At 42.2% G+C, this 19,892-nt stretch overlaps 1 protein-coding gene across 9 annotated transcripts in view; it reads left to right on the top strand.

The window, feature by feature from the left end:
* Positions 1 to 13,086, top strand: part of LOC106041235 (melanopsin-like) — a 58,724-nt gene extending 45,638 nt beyond the window's left edge. For 8 of the 9 annotated variants that reach the window (XM_048049446.2, XM_048049449.2, XM_048049445.2 and 5 more), the window contains 3 exons: positions 1,763 to 1,937; positions 5,253 to 5,402; positions 10,480 to 13,086. In XM_048049446.2, coding sequence (XP_047905403.2) covers positions 1,763 to 1,937; positions 5,253 to 5,402; positions 10,480 to 10,869 — 715 coding nt within the window. In that variant the 3' untranslated portion in view covers positions 10,870 to 13,086. Of the gene's footprint in view, positions 1 to 1,762; positions 1,938 to 5,252; positions 5,403 to 5,882; positions 5,970 to 10,479 lie in introns of all 9 variants that reach the window. The other variant, XR_010831271.1, reaches the window with a different exon arrangement.
* Positions 13,087 to 19,892: the final 6,806 nt, after the last annotated feature.

The raw sequence follows: 19,892 nt of genomic DNA on the forward strand, positions 1-19,892 counted from the left end.
ATTTTAGCAAAACCGGGAATGATAGTGCAGGCAGAAAACTTTCTGCCGTCCTTGTCTCCACTGTAGGTGCTTTTTCAGTTGCCTTTGGAGATAGAGAGGAACAATGTGCAGAAGTCTGAGTATACCATGATAGTTGATTTTGCCAAAGATTGGGGTTTGCTAGTGGTGGTATCATTGTGTCCCATCCTGCCTGTCCCATATCCCTCCTTCCCCTCTCCTCCCCCCATCCCTTCTCCTCTCCTCTCCTTCCTCTCCTTTATTTATTTATTTTTTTTGGATCGATAAATCAGTGACCTTATGCTGTTGTCCAACAGTCAGAGATTTTAATATGGGTGATCTTTTCTGAGAACTGAAATGCTGATTTAAAATTCACTAGTTATTCAGTTAACCTGATAACTATAGAATCAACAGGGGGAATGGAAAAGAAAGACCAAATTGTGCTAGAAGCAAGGATTTTACAATGTATGTCTACTTGACTTGTATTTCAGTATAAAGTCAATAGGCTATACATCCTCCATTGATCCATAAAGTCCTATGCATCAGTTATTTTCCATACACCCTGTTCCCACTTTGCTCCTTGACTTGTTCATTGAGCTTTGAGCCAGTATTTGCTTTGTCTCAGGCTGAAGTGATGTATTGCGTGACACTGTGAAGGTATTATACTAAATTGGTTCAACACCAAGTTGGGGGGAAGTGTTGGTCTGCCAGAGGGTAGGAAAGCCCTGCAGAGGGACCTGGACAAGTTGGATTGATGGGCAGAGGCTGATGGGATGAGGTTCCACATGGCTAAGTGCTGGGGCCTGAACTTTGGCAACAACAACCCCATGCAACACTACAGGCCTGGGGCAGAGTGGCCGGAAAGCTGTACAGAGGAAAAGGATCTGGGGGTGTTGGTCAGTGCTCGCCTGAACATGAGCCGGCAGTGTGCCCAGGTGGCCAAGAAGGCCAACAACATCCTGGCTTGTGTCAGGAATAGTGTAGCCAGCAGGACGTGGTGCTTAGGGACATGGTTTAGTAGGTGATATTGATGGTAGGGTGATGGTTGGACCAGATGATCTTAGAGATCTTCTCCAACCTTAATGATTCTCTGAAATGCAGCTCTCTGGTTAGCATCACCTTGCCAGTCCTTGGCAGCAGTGAGGAGCAAGGCCAGCTGGCATTGCCCAAGGAAGGCTCTTGGGCTCTCTGCTCCATGCAGGCCTGGGAGGAATAGAGCTATATAACCATTACTGATGTTTTTCTTTAATGAATAAGGCGTGTTTTAAGATCTTTCAGACCTAGATCATTTTCTGTTTTGCCAGTGAAGAGCAGAAGAGGATGCTAATTCCTGACAGGAGTTGTGGGAGTTACTGTGATACAAATAAATAGCAATATCTGATTTTTCTGGCCCACTCCTCCTGTGTCTTAGCACAGAGAAGACCTTCATAGTAGCTAACCTGAATGTCTTCTGGGTTAACCTTACAACTGGAAGCAATCATGTTTTTCAAGCTATTTTCAGTTCTTGCTACTCATCCATGCAGCTCTTCCATGGGTGTTTTGAGCCAAGGCTCTGAAGCCACCTGTTATTTTCCTTTTGGTCTTTCAATTGAGTACTTTCCACTAGCTATACCCTGCTGTTTCCATGTGGTCTTTAAGTCAATCAAAAACAAAAACCATGCTGAGATTATGGAAAGAGACAGTGCTGTCACCACACCATTTTCAAAACTGCATCATCAGTGTGTCATTAAGTAGTTTGTCTTTTTCTTCTCCCATTTTCCTTCAGAAAAACCATCCACAATGCTGTTCCCTGCTTGCGGTTCCTGATACGAATATCGAAGAATGACCTCCTGAGAGGCTCCATAAATGAATCATCATTCAGAACCTCTCTCTCCAGCCATCAGTCTCTTGCTGGCAAGACCAAGAGCACTTGTGTTTCATCAGTTTCCACTGGAGAAGCTGTAAGTCTTTTCTTGTTTCCACCAAGGAAAGTACTATGATGTTTCTCCAACTCCAAGCATAAGTTACTATAAATATATACGCAAAATTAGAGCATGGAACTGAGTTTTTTCTCAGCTAAAGGTTTTTGGTCATGTGAGGTCATTTCTCCAAAGCCTTTGTGTGAATTCAACCATGATGATTTTTGATCAGAAAAAATATTGGGTCTAGCATATCTGGTTGATTCAGATGCTTACAGGGAGCATGGTTGTTTGGGTTAAGTCTTTAATATGAATTTAAAGTGTCATTGTCAGGCACTCCCCATGTTACCAACCATTTATCTCATCATTCAGTAGCTGAGGGAGATGGAGGACAGGACCCTCTCCCATATAAAGTGTTCTAACCTATCTTGTCTACTTTAAAGTAAGTTCAAGAAAACTTGTTCATTTGTTTATCTGGTTTTTAACCCAGAGAAGTGAAAGGCTCCTGCACCAGATGTGAGGTGTGGTGTTCTGTAAGCATTGTACCCTAAGTCTCAGTAGGGATGGTGGTCTTGCTGGAGTATAGTTGCCAATGGTGTGGGGTCTTTTTCAAGGAAAAACTCATGTCTTAGGAATTCAGCATGTATAACGTGTCATTTAGGTTACATTTTGGGAAGAAATGGCAGCATGAGCCCTGTCTCTCTTTTCCAACCAAGCAGAATGAAATGGGAAGCAGGTCTCATAGCAGGAGGTTTGGAGGAGCTAAGACCAAAAAGGTCTCTCGGGGCTCCTCACAGCCCTTCTTGGCATGACCTCGCCTGCCCCTCTGCGTCACAAGCAGCTGGCCTTGCACACGGAGGCGCTGGGAACACAGGGACCCGCATTGCTGGGTGGCAGCCCTGGCACAGAAAGCGCCCAGAGTGGCGGCTGCAATCCGTAACCTTCCACAGAGGTATAAATCCCCATGACGGGTTGAACAGCAAGCTCTTGGCTCTTCTCTTCAGCCAGGTGGCAGTGCTCTGAGTGAGGAGGAAGTGATTCTTTGCGTGCTGCACCCTGCAAGCTGCTGCTTCCAGGGGGCTGTCACTGAGAGTCAGACCATGCAGCTATGCTTCAGTGAAATCATGAGTGATTTGGGAAAGACAGGGGTCCTTGAATTGGAAATGAACCTAGGACCACAAGGAAAAACAGCATGAACAGTGCACCCATCTTGAACGAGATACTGTTCAGAGCAGATCAATACTGCTACTGTTTTACTGTTTGGGAGATAGATAAGTACTGGACTTTGACAATTATCCGTATCCAACATTCTCTCTGGTTCATTACTAGCTATACAACTTTTTTTTTTTTTTTAGGTGTTAATAGATTAAAAAAAAAAAAAAAAAGGAAATGTAGCACTGAGTTTTTCCTTGAGACTGAAAGTTGCTCCTTTCAGATAACAGCATCAGGGAGATTTTTGAACTTTTTCATGAGAGACAGACAGTAAAGCCAACACACCTGAGCAAAAAGCACACCATTCACTGGGAAACCAAGCAGTACCAGGCAATGTAAGCAGAACGCCCAGGGTGCTGAGCAGAAATTCAGGCCTTATGGCGATGAAATCAAAGAGCAGAATAAAAATCAGAAAAAAAAAAAAACAACACACTTTAATCCCCCCTGAGGGGGAAGGCTCACTGCCTGAGCCCTAATAAAAAGAATCTACCCTATTACAAAGGACAGGTTACTTTATCAATGTGCCAATAGTCTAGAAAGAGTGTATTTGGTATGGGATTGTTTAACAGCCTGAGCGAACAGTCCACCCATGTGAGCCACCCTGAGATCACGGGGACCACTTGTCTGCTTAGACTTGTGCTTGATTTGCTCACTGTAGATAGCACGTGTAGTACCATGGAAAAGTGCTAGTATAGTTTAAAAAAGGGAGGATCCTCACTCAATTTTTTTTTCCTACCCTTTTGCCTATTAATTTTCCTTGACTTGAAGTCTGTTCCTAACTTCTCTCCCCATTAATCCTTTATTTGATGTCAAATGAAGTAATATCTGCTGGATCATGCATCCCGATCTGTCCTTTACAGTTGTTCACTACTTGGTTTTGGTCCATTGGGGTTAGCAGGTTATTGTGTGTGTTTGGCTGGTGCTGGTGTTTAAAGAGGTGGGATAGCATGGATAAGAGGCTTCAGCCCTTGGCACAGCTTTTGCTTACAGGTCTCAAGTGAAACAACTGCTGTTAGCGATGCGCAGCGCTGTGCTGTGCCGAGCTGACACAGCCAAAGGTAATTGTTCTCAAGGCAACTGACAGCTCAGTGCAGCTGTATGGCTTTCAGCTGAAAGAACAGCTGCTGAAATAAAAGCTCAGCTCAATGACTTGCACATGACAGCAGCACAGAGTGAAATTTTGGAATGCTCCAATAAAGTATTGATGGGCAGGAATGACACTAGCAATACTGTAAAAGCTGCAGCTGTTCCCAGCAACACTTTCCGGTGTGCTGTGTACATGTCAGTACAGAGAGCCAACATATTTGAGTCATATGAAGTTATATTTAGTTTGATTAAGTGAAGGAGGAGAAATAAACAGCTAGCAATACCTAAATGTACGAGCAAGGTGATGCAGTGAAATTATGCATTAGTTTCCCAATTGTGTGGAACCCCATCTGTCTATCCCTATCTAAAAGCTGGTGTAGAAGATGGTAGAATCATAGACACTCAGTCAAAAAATCTTCACAAAGTTAGGTATGATTGATGGCCTCTGCCCAAGCCTGTAAATGGAATGGCATGGCTTGCAGTGTCATGGTTGTGCTCTGTTACTGGCACGTTCTTGGAAGATTGATGCAGACCCCACCCATTGCCTCTCGTCCACTGATGGTAGTTCAGAGTGGAACTGAGCCTGTGGGGCTTGTGAAGCCCTGGGTGGTCTGCACATCTAGCTGAGACATATATAAATGTGCTTTTGAACCTGTGCCAGTCCGTGGTTTTGGACCAGTTACGGTCATGCAGAATGCCACAGTGCATGTTAAACACAATTTTTGGTTGCACTTGCTTAGATAATGGGATCGCATCTTTAGACACCAGGTACTAAGCAACTATAAGCATAACACAAGCAACCAGATAAAAAAGGGTGAATAACTTTGTGGTGAAAAAAGATGAAATAATTTTTCATGATTTTGTTGGTTCACAAAAATAATCCAGGGTGAAGGACAAGATCAAAAATCAAGTCACTCCCTATGGGATTTTTGAATGTGAGACCTATGTTAGAACAGCTTTAGTTTCCTGTGAGTGTGCAAGATTTCTACTCAAGTCTGAGAACTTTTAGAATTTGAGAAAGGGTGTAACTGTCTGAAATCCTTCACCATCTGTAATTAGACCTGGAGCGATGTAGAGCTTGACCCTGTAGAGCCAGCTCATGAGAAACTGCAGCCTCAACGAAGTCATTCTTTCTCAACAAGTCTGAGTCAGGAGAAGAGAGATCTGCTCCCAGAGACCTGTAGCTACAACACAGCAACTGTAGAAAAGGTAAGGAAAAAAATTGTCTTTGCTGGGGAATCTCCTTTGTAGTGTCTGATCGTGCTATAGCATGTAATCTCTAGAATAATAATTCAGTCTTTATGTCCATTTGTTTCATCTGCAGGTTTTATTTATACTGATTCTAATGTCCTCTTCACTGTCACTTTTTTTTTTTTTAAGTAATGAGAATGCCAATAATACCTTATTTTTTTTCACTGATGCGTTGCCTGGTTTTGGAAAACCAAGATCAGCTCACAGCTCTAAAGCTGAATTAAAGAGGATTCAGTAGGGTCAAATGTAAGAAGTTGACTTTGTCTCTTTGCATGTTCATCTACCCCAGTTCTGGTTCCTCCCTTCCTGACCCTTGTGTTGATATTGTGGCAGCCTCCTTTCATCACAAAGTCAGGGCTGCAAACCAGAATTTGACATGATAGAAGCCACCCTTTTTATTCTTTTCAGTGTACATTAAAATGTTTTATTTTTGTTGAGGGGGAAGACGAGAAAGAAACTCCCATTTCTCCCTAAGGGTGGGAGAGTCTGGCAGCTGCCACCCTTCCCTCACTGAAAGAGGAGATGGTGAGTACTCAGAGCATCTTCTGTGGATGCATCACACTCCTTGCCCAAACCATGGAGGTTTGGTGTCCTGCTGTGAGGAACTCCCCATTCTCTGAGAAACTTCTAAGGATGGGAGCAGTAGGTCACCTGCAAGTCAGCTTCTGCCACTACTGTATAACCAGTTTCAAAATGAGTATTTGTATGGTGGCACAATGTCAAGCACGTGTCAGCGCTGCATTTTCAAGAACAAAAAGACTTAGGATTTGCAATACACAAGCATTGGCTGGGCTGAATAGCACCTACTTTTTTGTGGAGCTATTCTGGCATGTAGAGTCTCTGGTGTGGTAGAGACAGCGTAGCTTAAAGCTGAACTTGATCTAGAAATTTCCAGCCATCCGATGACATGGTTCCTGCATGCATCTGCCCTGTCTTCAGTCACGTCTTCTTAAGATCAAGTCCTGAGAAGTCTGGGTCTTTTCCTCTAAATGTTGTGAATAGTATTGATTGACAACAGCAATGTAGGAAGTGCAGCAATGATGATAATACTGTTGAGACACGGGCTTCCTGTATCATCTTCTTTCACTTTTTAAGGTTGTCTGGATGTCAGTTTTCTGGGGCAGCCGTCCACCCTCTTGCCCATAAGCCGCCTTTCCATGATGCTGGTGCTATGTGTGTGGCCCAGATTTATGCTTACTGAATGTCCTTTCTATGGTGCTCACAGGCTCAGCTCTTGCTGAAGATAGGGTATGGCCTTGAAGAGGCTTTTGGTGGCAACTCTTCAGTTCCAAAGAAATTTAAAAGCTCCTGAAGTGACTATAAACCACTTGTTTCTGCCCAAAGGCTAGTTTTTCACTGCCAGTGAGGATCAGCAAAGCTGTAATATTAAGCAAAGGTCTGATAGCATGAAAGGCATTGCCAGAACTGCAAAGAAGCAGTGCAGCTTTGTGAAAACTTGTGCTGCGCAGACTGCAAGAGTCACCTTGCTCTCCATCCCTCTTTCCTCCTCTGTCTCTCTGATCTGGTAAAATAAATGCTGTGGTCACAAAGAGGTGAGGCTTTCAGGTCTCACACCTTGAAAATCAAGGGGAGGTGGTGATGAGTTACCACAGCCTACTTGTGGCACATGTGGTTTATCTTCTTAGGGGATGGAAAAAACTGAAGAGCTAAACCCAAGTGTCACAGCAGTTGATTGCTTGAATTGGACAATACTGATGTAAACTGACTTTAATTGATAATATTGATTTAAATATTGACTTAAACTGACGTGCGTAAGTGTCCACCTTTTTGTCCTGGCCTCAAGAAAACTTCTTGTTATGAAAGGATTGTAGCTGGGCCTTGGCTTCAGTTCTGGTGGCAGGCAACACAGGCTCAAAAGTTCTGCATGCTTCCACGGCCCTCCATCAGTAGCCCAGCGTGTCCAAGGTTGTAGGCAAGTGGCAAAGACAAGAGATTATCTCTAGGTACTGGAGAGTGTCTGGCTTTTGGTGTCACAAGAAAGTAGAAGGAAACTAGACCTGAGGCAGTCTGCATAAGTGTTCAATAATTAAATATTTCAGTAACTGCTTAGCAGTTAGCTAGTAACTAAATAGCAGCTTTTAAAAATGAATGTTTAGGTATTTATTTTAGTGTTTTAATAGCATTGCTGGTCTGTCTTTGACTGAATTCTAGTTATGGCACTTGCAAAAGTCATCACTTATGGAAATGCAAGTGTGAACTTGTTGAAGGGTCACCTAAGTCTTTGATTTAACAAAACAGATACTTTATTTATTTATTTATATATTTTTTTAGGAAAAGCATCTTACGCTTTCTTTAATAAAACCACCTTACCATCATCTAAAAAAATTAATGCAGCTCTAAATTCTTCACTGACTGAGCTAAAGATTCCTTAATCCTGTAGTTCAAGAAGCATTTGCACATCACTCTCAGACACATGGTCTGATTTTTTTGGGTGGTCCTTTGGGGACCCAGGAGTTGGACTCGATGATCCATGTGGGTTCTTTCCAACTTGGATATTATATGATTCTATGATAATATGTGTTTGCAGTTGTTTTGCCAAAAAAAAAAAAAAAAGACATCTCTCAAATGGAAGTAAAAAAGCTATTCACTGTCTCAGATTTAATCGTTTTCAAAGCAGAAAAACACACAAGACTTTCTTCTGCACTGTCACAAAGATATGATGTAGCCTCATGGCTTATTGCAATTAGGATGGGAATAGGATTGGTGTAAACTGACACTAGGAAACCTGGCATAGCAGTGAGAAGGCCCTTTTGGAAGCACTAAAATGCAGGTGTTTATTATATGGATAATGTAGGTTTGAATGCTTGATTTCAAAGGAGAGTTGCCAGGTGTGAACTGTGCATCCAGGTTTCATATCAAGGGAATTACCCAACGTGAAATGGCGGATGTTAGCTCTGACCTTGTGTGGATGTGCCCTGTAGAGATGCCTATGATAGCGGAAAGATGGCTCACACTTGCTCAGAGAAGTCGTCCAGCAGAAGCGCTAAAGGGAGTGGGCACCAGTTATTTAGTGCTGCCTTAAACGCTGTCATGAACAAGTGCTTCAGTTGTGGGGAAAGCTGTGTGTCCTCTGGGACCAGGATGACTTCCCTCAGCAGAGCAGTGTAGGGCAGTGAGGGGATTGGCTGTCACTCAGATGAACAAGTGCCAAGCTCTTCTCTTCTCTCTTCACTCCTCACAGTGAATCAGCAGGGGTTGAAACCATCCCCAGATTAGTTGTCCCAAAGCTTTAGATAGCAAGGCTCTCCCTACAGGAAAGTGGTGCCATGCCCACTAAGCCATATGCAGAGGAAACCCAACCTTCTGGTGCAGTTAAATCAGCAGACAGGAGTGTTTTTTGTTGTTTTTGTTTTTCTCATTCTTTTGCAGTCTTGATTTGGAAGAACAGACTTTTCTTCTCTGTCAGGTCTATTTAAACCACTGTTTAGCATATTATGCTTCCCTCCAGTGGGTAGATACAGCGGCTAGAGAAATCATTATCAATAGGTATTTGTAAATGATTCATGCCTGTGGAATAGAACTACATAATGCGGCAGTATATGCCTATATCTAATTTTAAACCTAGACTGACAGAGAGAGACAAGCACAGCAAAAAGTCTGATTTTTATTTTTCAAAAACATAACATTTGTGTGAAAACAAATGCATCTGCTTTTTGTCTGTAAAATCAGACTAGATCTATGCTATGCAATTATACACTTTTCCAAACTACTTTCTGAGATGACAATCCCTAAATCTAAATAATAATAGTAATATAATAAAAATAATATTATTAATAATAAATCCTTCCTTATTTGAGTTAAGGAACTGTTTATTTTGTAAGCATAAGGGCAACAACTGCAGCCCACTGACTAGAGGGAGACAGAGGCCTAAGAGCCATCCTGTTGGGCTGTAATCACGCTACAATCTGGTCTAACAATTTTAAAAGCTGTTTCAGCATCAAGACCCTATAAATCAATGGGAATTACATGCCAGAACACTTCAAGAATACTAAAGTTGAATTAATGAGGTTTGTGGGTTCCATAGGTATATCTGCAACAGAGGAAATATTTTATAAAACTGTTACAAGAGGCTCACACAATGGAGATATTCAATGTAGATAATTAACGTACTTTAAAACCATATTAAGAGTAGTAGGTAGAACTATAACTCTGAAAGATGCTCTATAGCAATCTCAGTAAAGCTTGCTCTTACTCTGAATTCTATCAGACTTCTTGGGAATACACATATAATGAAGTAAGCTCTGCATTGCATATTAAATGTTGATTCTCCCAAGGAAGAACCTGTAACATCTCTCTCTATCTGGCACAGTGATTTTATGACTTTAACTATCATTTTCTACAACAAACGAGAATTAATCACTCATGCCTTTCGTTGCAAGTACGTTTAAATATTAACTAACACTTTCGAAGTTTACTTATTTTACTCTATTTCTTTATACTGTGCAGGAAGAGTTATGTAAAGGTCACAGAGGAGTCGTCATCAGGGCCAAGTCAGAAATTAGAGTTTTTTCAAAACAAACAGATGTGAAATGATTAGCAAAGTAGAATCTCAGTTGCTGTTCTTCCCTTCTTTGTTGGTGGAAGTACTGTCCAGTGTACAAAGCTACCAAGTTTGTGTGAGGCAGTAGAAGGGGCCACTTCAAGATGCCATGAATACAATGCCCTAGAGTCTTTCCTGAGATCTTTTCAACGAGAGAGTACAGTTATCTAGTACCTTGAGACATGGCAAAAATGGAAAAATTATCTTTTGTCAGATAAAGGAATAAGCTTTTCTTCTTTCTTTTTGACCTCTGATGATATTAAAGCATGTTGTCCTTTGTTTCTTTTAACGTTCTGCTTTCCAAGCTGTAGATGTTAACACATCACGATTTTCCTTCCTTCTAGTCAGTGATTCAAATGTTTAGAAAATAGGACCGGTGACTCGAGTAGCAAACAGTGGTACTGAATATTTCAAATACTGGTTTCCATAGACCTGTGCTGTATGATGACACTAAAGCTTATGTCTCCATTCCAGGTGTCACTGTCTTCCACTTGTCTGGAGAAGGTGCCTGGGCAGTCAGTCCTCCACAGTCCCCCTGAAGCACTTGTGGCCAGCTCTCTAAGAGCAGCTTCTCTGCCCATTGGTTTGAATAGCAACAATGTCAGCAGAGGAGGAGGTTCAGATACTTCACGGATGGAAACTCAAGAAAGTCAAAATAATGGAGGCCTGGACTCTATCATTACCAATACAGTCCCTCGCATCATTATCATTCCTACCTCAGAGACAAACCTATTTCGAGAGGAACTTGATGAGGAAGAGACTGAATTATTCCACTTCCATGACAAAAAGAGTAATCTGTTGGATTTGGAAGGGCTTAGCTCATCAACAGAGTTCCTCGAAGCTGTTGAGAAATTTCTATCGTAAGTGTGTCAAAAGAAAACTTTCCAGCAATTATTTTCTTGGCATCTTCTCCACTTAATTATACCAAATAACTGAAGCCTTGTAGGTTAGATCATCAGGCTTTTTGTATGTTTATACAGTAGTCACTAGACAGCCTTCAGATTTATCTTTGTCCAGACCAGTTCAGGCATGGAAACAAGCTTTCTTTCAGACTACGCTGCAGGAAATGAGCAGTGGAAGATCTGGTAGCATGATCGAGTAGCATCAGTTGAGTCGTTCTCCTGCTTTATGGGGCCCTGAACATTGATTTGTAACCACAAATGCCAACAGAAGGAAAAATAATTGAACCAAGAGCAGGGGGAGCTGCTGAATGTTTCTGCTACCTGCATGTGAAACAGCATTCATGTTTTGGCTGCTCTCCTCTGGATGGCGAAGGGAAGCACCATGAGTCCACAGCTTCCACCAGCCCCAGAGGTAATACTGCTAGATGACCTGAACTGTCTTTTAATCAAATTATTTTCAGCATTTTTATTTTATTTTATTTATTTCTTGTAATAGGCAGCTTCCTAAACATAAATAGATGGACTTACCATGTAACTAGGAAGTAACTGCTTGCTTATAAAGTTTAGTGATAGAAGTTTGGATTTTACCTCAGCATTAGTGCAATCGCCTGAATGTCGCAATGCAAGGTGAATGTGCTAAATGCGATGTGCTAAAACTTATAATTCCACCTATAGAAGCATTTAGAGCACCTTCACTTACAATGTTGGTTAAATGTGGCTGAATCCTAATGAATCTGTGATTAAAAGGGTGAACTTTCACAACTGGCTTGACAATTCATTGGTGAGAAATAAAGCCTTGGCTGCTATATGTCACTTGTTTCTTCAGTGGAGATTCTTCTCTATTCTTCTAAAATGTCCCAGGAGGATGTCCTCTCCTACAGGTCCCTTACCAGAGGTCTTCAGAGTGGGTAGGATGTCACCTTGGGGAGAAAGCTCCACAGCACTGTGGTCTTTGGTACAAGATCTGCAGTCACATTTTACTGGTGGTTTGTGTTTATTTTGTCTGTGCTTTATGCTATAGCTCAGGCTTGCAAGACCCTCCCAGCATTTTATTCCTAAATGCATTCTTTCTTTTGTAAATCATTTTCACTTCTTAAAACATGTTCTCCACATCTTCCCTTTCAGTCTCTGACCTTCAAATGCAGACAAGTTGAACTACATTATTCTTCACATAACATCAGTATATCTTGGTAGAAAGTCTCTCTTGGTAGAGTTTCTCTGGATATAATAGTGCAAATTTTTGCTCCGGTGAGTCTAGTAGCACTCCAACATCCAACAAGTAGAAATCCAACAAGTGTCTGAACATGGGTATTTCTGTTCCTGCTTTCTGTTTGTTCCCATGACTCTATCTCAGCGCAGAGAGCACTGAGAGCACTTTCAAGTAGTGTGGACACACTGACTGGTCTTGAGAAGCCATCTCCTTGTTTGTTCTCCTGATGTAAAGAACAGGCAAAAAGATAGAAAGTTTGGGTGTGGTCATTTGCTGTGTTTGTTTGTTTGTTTCAATGAAGAAGATAACACACATCTTGTTTGCAACTAGAAGAGAGGATCAGGGTTGAAACATGACTGTGGTACAAATTGAAGGCCAAAGCAGCTCAGAAGAGAGAGGGATACCTCCAACCTTGCACATCCATGCCCTGCAGAGTGTCAGCATAGCAGACCTTCAAGATGACTGAGATACTTGACTTTGGGATAGGTTTTGCGCTTTTTGGGAAGTAAACCTCTGCTGAGTTACAGTGGTGATTACTGACGCAGGCTGCCAAGCCATATTCCTGTCAAGCTGCTTATTGCAATGCTAAAGCCATCAGTTCTGTTATTACTTGAGCTACCTTGGTGTCTGGAGACCCTCACCAGAAATTAGGCCCACAAACCTCCTTATTTTTTGGAGAGGGTGTGGGGGGAAGGGGTAGTGGAGCATAGGTGTGTCTGCATACGTATGGTTGTACATAACCCCAGCCAGGCTGCCAAAGGCCGTGCCCAACGGGCACCAGGTTTTCTGCCGGGCACAGTCATAATGCCAGGCTCACCTGCAGTCAGCTCAGCACTTCCAGAGGCAGTTCCTCTGCTGGAGGACCAGTGCAGTCAGCGGGTGGTATGGCACGGCTGCCAGGGACTGGAATGGGGACCTTCTCACCTGCGGCTCCTCAGTGCCAGGCTGCCATCCAGCATGTGGTCTGGGCCACAGCGAGTAAGCAAATCCTAATTAAATACCCCATTCATGGAAAATGGATGAGGCTTAACATACTCCTTTTCTGCCTTTGATTCTTCTTCCGTGGTTTGTTGTTTTTTTTATATTTTTTTTCCTATGCCGACTGTGCAGCCAGTGACCTTACTTCTTGCATTTAATATCCTCAGCTGCAGTATCTCCTTTCTTCTTGAGCCAGATGTTGGAAGCAAATGTTCTTATAAACCTTCCAAGTCTTGTACCTGACTTTTACTGCTGTAATTAACTCTAAATAACAATAACAAAGAATTTCAGTGTTCCAAGATACAAAAACATGCCCTTGAGAAGATCTTGCACTGTGGTGTTCACAGACTTGTACCGGTAGGACTGTAGACAGGATATTGCCATATTTTACAATGGGATGAAGAAAATAAGACCTAAAGCAACAGTGAACAAATTCCCCTGTATCCAGACAAAGTTTTGCTTTCTACTTTTTAGCCTGCAAGATTGACTTTCCAGTGATCTCTTGCATATGTGCTAGTACTAATAATGTGTCTCAGAAAACTAATGGGCTTTTGAGGTATGTGCAAAGAAGTGTTCCACTTTTATACTGCTGATGTTATTCTCTATTTATGCTATTGCTTCTGAAGCTAATGTCAAAATTATTGTGTTCTTCAACTGATGTAGGCTAGAATGCCAAATTAAATAGCAGTAGAGTCATAAAACAAGGTTGTATGCAATATCAGATACATTTATTACCATCAGTCTGTGATTTTTCGGAAACATCAGTCACAGAGTAAATCGGTCTTAAATTGACTACTACTACATAGAAGAATTCTACGTACTTCTCTGTTGCCACATTAGACTAGATGGCACATACAAATGTACAATATTAACTGCTGATTCCCACTTCACAAAGGCATGTATTGGTTCACTCAAACAGAATAAAAAAAATTCTTAGGAATTACATGAAACTATACATTGTTTGTTTTTCTTATTTAATGATTAATTTCAGGAACCAGCCAGAGGAATATGGAAGTTGAGTCACAGCTTTTGAAGCCTGTGCTCTGATCCAGTGAATAATAAGGTGCATATATAACTTTATTTACAAGAGCAGCTCCATTCAAGTCATTTAGGCTACTCACCTGCAACCAAGCACTTGCTTAATTGAGTCCATAGCCTGACAGGTTGGCATCTAAAATTAGAGTTCACTGACTTGGGAAAATCTGAAGTTGCTCAGCAACTTTTGATATAAGATTGCTTTAACTGGGATGTTAGAAATCACACAAATAAATTTGAAAGAATTAGCCCAAGGCAATACGTTAGAACTGTGGCAGCAGACTCTGATCTTTGCACTACATCTGACTGACAATAAGCTAAACATTGATTGTTTCGCTAAGTCTTTGTATAGCACAGCTATAGGTTGTGTTCCAGTTTTCATGAGTAACAGCGAGTTCAGACCACAAGTATAAACATTGTCTTTTACCGGTGAACAATTAATTAATTTTGATAGTTAAATAAAGGTTTCAAATAAGAAAAAAAAAAAGATTAATTATTTGAATCTTAATAAATCTTGCTGCTTTGAGTTGGCATGAAGCAAGATTTACACTACTTTATTCTAGAAAGCTCATCCAGTTTGCAAACACCCATTTACTTCCCTCCTTCCAGAATGCACCACTGAATAAGGAAACTTTCACTCTGCTGTCTGAGAAATGTTTGTCTTCCAAAGAGACATGTGATGCACAAAATTGAAAAGCACTGGATGGGGGGAAATACACTCTTTTTAAATTTCTTTACTCATTTTTTGTTTCTTTTTTACACTTGGTCTGTAGGCTCTTTTTTTTTTTTTTTTTTTTTTTTTTTTGTCCTGTCACAACAACTTGAAAGCCATGTAAGCTAAGGGAGAGCAAGGGAGAGCTAGAAGCTTAGGTGTTCATCATGCAGCATTTTAAGCACGGACTCCTTTCTCAGCTGGGAACAGATAAAAATTGACTGTGGTTCAGTTCAGAAGTGCCACGAAACTGCAAGATTAGGTCAGACAAAGTGGAAGCAGCTGATATGCAGCTGCCACTCCTGGGCAATCTCAATGCAAGCTGGTGATTATTGCTTGGTTTGCACCTCATCCGTAGCCTCGGTCTATACCTTAATGTTCTGGCTGCATGCCTTGAATGGACAAGTAGTTAAGTGGAGAGTTTGCCTGTGGGATGCTTAAGTTGTGCTTGTCACATGTAGCATGTGTATCATGTAGATATTTTTAGTTTAAAAGTCAGATGCATTTACCTTCTTAAAGCAAAGTTTCAGAAGGCCCTTGTCGTCTTCAGGACCCTGTGCTGGACTGAAAGAGCAAAGACGTAGGCAATAACATGAGAGATTTGTCACAGCTGCCATTGCCAGCAGCACAACTTCCTCAGGGTGACATGTCCCAGCTCTGTCTTTCCACCTCAAGAGGCAAACCTGGTCCCCATGGAACAGTCTAAGACACATGATAGCAGATGCATGCAAAAATGGGAATTTTCAGAAATTTATACAGATATGTGCTAAATGTACTTAGATTTTCATGAGGACAGCAGAAGATGTCTCCCGGGAGTTTCTCCTTGCCAAATTTCAGGTTCCTTTCCACTGTAAGCAGGTGGTAAAGCTCTTCAAAGAAGCAGATGGATGTATTTAACGTTAACAACTAATTTTCCATGGGCGTGCTCTTGGAAACAAATGATCTCCATTTCCTGAGTTGGAGGAAAAAAAAAAATCCAGCCTAGAGCAGCCTACAAGTGTGGAAAATGTGAGACTGAACACATTTGAATTTTGTCAATGTAAACCAACTGAAAACAAGAGCTTATAATGGAAATTGAGCCACCAGGGCTGCAGCAAAATGGCCAGCTCCATCTTTGTAGGAAGGGACCTGGAGCCCAGATGGTCCTACCTGGTGAAAGCAATCCAAGTGTGATGAAGTGGTTGGTGGGTCCATCCTGAGTCCATTTCTCTTGGGTTATCCAAAGATGGGAGCAGAAAAAGACCTGGGTGTATTCATCTGTTGGATGCAGGCAGAAAAAGTCCTGCAGCAGAGGAGAATTTCCCAGCTGATGGTGGAAAGGAGCATTGTCATCCATTATAGATGACACAACAAGGATGTCTCATTTGGAGTACTCCACAAGTTTCTCACCATTCGTGGTGAAAACAGAAAAAAAATGAACTAGAGTATGTGGAGGAAAGGGGTTTGAGAAGTTTCTCCTATGGATATACACTTTGTTTGTCTTGTTAAACCCAGCAGAAAAAGGCTTGGGGGAAATGGCTGCCTTTAAACATGTCTGGGGAAGAAAATGGTCTCTTCAATCTAAGTGTCAATTTCAGCACAGGAATAAGTTAGAAATAGTTAACTGTGAAGTAATGTATTCTGATGGGGTTTTAAGTGTTGGTTATTTTTTGTTCCCGGGACCTGTGTGTTGTGGGGTTATGAAAGAAATGACTCTTTTATACCACACCACAGCCTCATACCAGTCAGCAGTAGCCCCAGCGGCAGCTACCTGTGGTCAGTCTCGGGCAGTCATTGCTTCAGCAGAGCAATAATAAACTTTTTAAAAGTCCAAATAGCTGTAGAAACAAAATCAGGTATTAAGAAAGTCTTGACAAGACTGATTTGCTGCCAGTTTTAAAAGGGATGGAGTGGTTTGGATGTCAGTACATGAGTGACTGGCAGGAGCGAGCACAAGGCAGGAGCCCCACTGGGGAGATGCAGGAAATGTCCTGACAAAATCCAGCCATCGAGCGAGTAGCTGATTCTAATTTGCCAAGGGGAGACACTGCTGAATGACCAGCAGGCTCTGTCATCTGTTTTTTGCCAACTTTAGTGGAAAAATCGCCTGTCCCCTAAGATATTTTGCAATGTGGAAATAAATACAGCTTCAGCTGCCTGGAAGGGCCAAGCCTACATTTTGTTCTTATTCCCTCCTCACCACCGCTGCCTGAAAGCCACACACTCCAGCTTCTGTGAGCTGAACTGCTTTGGCCTTCTCCTCCTGGCCCCAGAGTCTGTTTACAATCGCAGTACAGCTGAAGACTTCATTTTGCAGCATTGGGGAATCCAGAAGCAAGTGCTGAAACCCATACAGCCCATGGCTTGCTGCTGCATGCCTTGTTCCCCCAGCCTTTGGTCTACCAGATGTACTGGTCTGCTAGGACACAGGAAATGGGCAAGTGAAAGGTGGTTTTTCCATGGTTTCACTGCATTGCCTACTTTGGAAATTACTGTTTTGTTTTGTTTTTTCTTCTTTTCTTCCCTCCCTTCACCCCCTTTTCTTTTTTTTCCTCGTGGATGCCTTGGCATATATCCCTTCTGGCATGGGATGTTTCCTCAGAAAGCCTTTGTTTCTGTGCTGCTCTGAATTTATTTTTTCCAGTGTGATGATTTTTCCTGGAACAGCTTCTGAGCCCTGCTGAAGGTGCCTGGTAGACAGGCTTTCACAGTTGGGTCTTCGTGCTGCACTCCGGTGCTGTTAACGCACCGAGGCACATGCTTTGGGGTGAAATTCTTCATGTCCAGCAAGAATTAACAATTAAGATTTCCAGACGAGAAGCTCCCACGGCCGTGTTTCCATTTTGACCACAGTGCAGTTTCTAAAAGCATATAAGAGAAGGGTGGAAACAGGAAAACTGGGAGGGTGATTTCAAGCATCCCACAGAGCCTGCCTGTTTGAATCGTGCCTCTTCACATGCTGCCGATTCAGACAAGGCTGTTGTGTACTGCTGGCATGCTGCTGTTGCTAAAATACTGAAAACTCTGATAGCACAGGCTACAGGGATATCAGTGGGTTTAATAAGCCAAGAAAATAAAAAAAAAAGGGAGAGAAAATCAGTTTGTGGGTGGGAAACAATGGGCTTCTCAAGGCAAAGAGCAGATAGTAAAGAAGTCTCCATCTTGCTCCTCGAGTCCTGGCCTCCAGCAGCCACAGCCAAGCTCAAGATGGATGATCCCAAACGCTCAGAAATGACAGATTGAAATAATCATGATACTGGGTAAAAAGCAGAGGACTGCCACAATGAATTCTGTTTAGATAATTTTTGAGGCTTGACCTTTTCAAGCTTTGCTTTACGGCCAGAATAGACAGGAATGTGATTTTTTGCATTAAAAAAATAATGAAAAAAAAGTCATACAGACCTAGGGTCCATTTAAGTTAATGTCCTGGCCAGCAACAAGTGTCTAGGAAGAGAAGTATAGCATATACTAATAATTTCCTGCTTTACTCTCCCAGCCTTCAGCAATTCCATGCCAGAAATTGTATTTAATAAGCCTTCACAGACTTTTTCCTTCCATGGATTTATGGAATTGCTTCTGGGACTCGTGTGAAAGCCTAACAACCACAACACCCCCCCGGGGCTCTGCAGTTTAATTAGGATTTCCATGAAGCAGAGCCTCCCTTGGCTTGTTTGGGGATAATGCCTTGTAATTGCATTTGGTGCCCTCCAGTTCTTGTAGGGTATGAGCAAGCGAATATATCCATATCTCCACCAACGGTCTCCTCTGGTGTGTCCCCCCAAACCCAGGACTTCCATCCCATAGATAACAGCAGGAACTAGCAGTGCGGTAAGGCCACTGGATACCACGGGCAAAACGCAATGCTGCTTTGGTTGCTCCTCCCCACAAGGAGCTCTGGGGTCTGTTGTCCTCATCCTTGCCCCCTCACAGCCCCCGTGGGCAGGCCATCGCCCTCTGCCTGCTCTTCCAATGGCATCAGGGAGGTGTGGGAAAGGGCCTGAGACACCTGGAGCGGAAACAGGCTGTGTTTGTAGTTAAAGGGTATCTGCAAAATATTTACGGGCTGTTTAAGCAGTTGGCAAGCCCTTCGGGGGCTAACTTATCAACAGGCTGTCTCCCAGCTCTTCTGGGAAGGATGAAAATGTAATTATCCTAATTTAACATCAGTAGAGGCTAGGACATAGCATGAGCATGTGCCCAGGTGGTAGCAGCGTTGTGGCAGTCTCCTCCTCTCTCCAGTCCAAGCGCAGACAGCAAACCTTTCGCTCCCCCTCATTGCAGCACGTGAACAAAATAACCAAAATACTTGGATTTCAACAGTAGGTATTACATCAAAAATACAGAGCAAACTCCTAGATCTGAACAACGCAACAGCAGTGATGCTGAATCTCATCTGGGACCTAAATTTTGCAGCTTAATATTTCTACCTGCATAGCACAGTGAATTTAAGTTATAGGCTCAAGTAAACAGTCAGGATTGCCACCGAAATATATGGCTGGGACCCATTGTAGGACACACGACTGAAAAGCAGGCACTGGATCAATTATTATATTCACTCTTTATTCTAGTACGCTTCATGGATGTAAACTGAAATTAAAATAGAAATGGTATTTGTAAGGGCAGGGTTTCCAAGCCTTCTCTCCCCAAACATGTAACCTTTTCTAATAATCAGGTTGGAAAAATTGTTGCCCACACTTCTATTCTAGCCTACAGGTAGTTTAATTTTTGCATAGTAACTGAAATTTATAGTCCCAGTCTTATAAAGCATTGGCAATGACAGAAAGAGTCCCAGAACCTTGTGACTGTGCTGTGTGGGATGTCCTGTTAAAAATCAATGTTATTGTTATTTTGTCTCATAAAGGAAATGGCTGAGGGTGGCATAAGGACGTGCAGCATGCCTGCATAAATGTCTCGTAGTGACCTGGTGAAATACGAGAAACACTAATGTTCCCAGCGCCCATCCATCACTGCTGCTCACAGACAGGTGTAAAAGGAAAAGCTTTGGTCTATTTTTGGTACAGCAAACAGAAAGTTAAATTAAAAAATAAAGTGTATAAAAGGTAAGCATTTC

The sequence above is a fragment of the Anser cygnoides genome, chromosome 4 (assembly GCF_040182565.1).
Source record: "Anser cygnoides isolate HZ-2024a breed goose chromosome 4, Taihu_goose_T2T_genome, whole genome shotgun sequence".
In the NCBI taxonomy this organism is placed as follows: domain Eukaryota; kingdom Metazoa; phylum Chordata; class Aves; order Anseriformes; family Anatidae; genus Anser; species Anser cygnoides.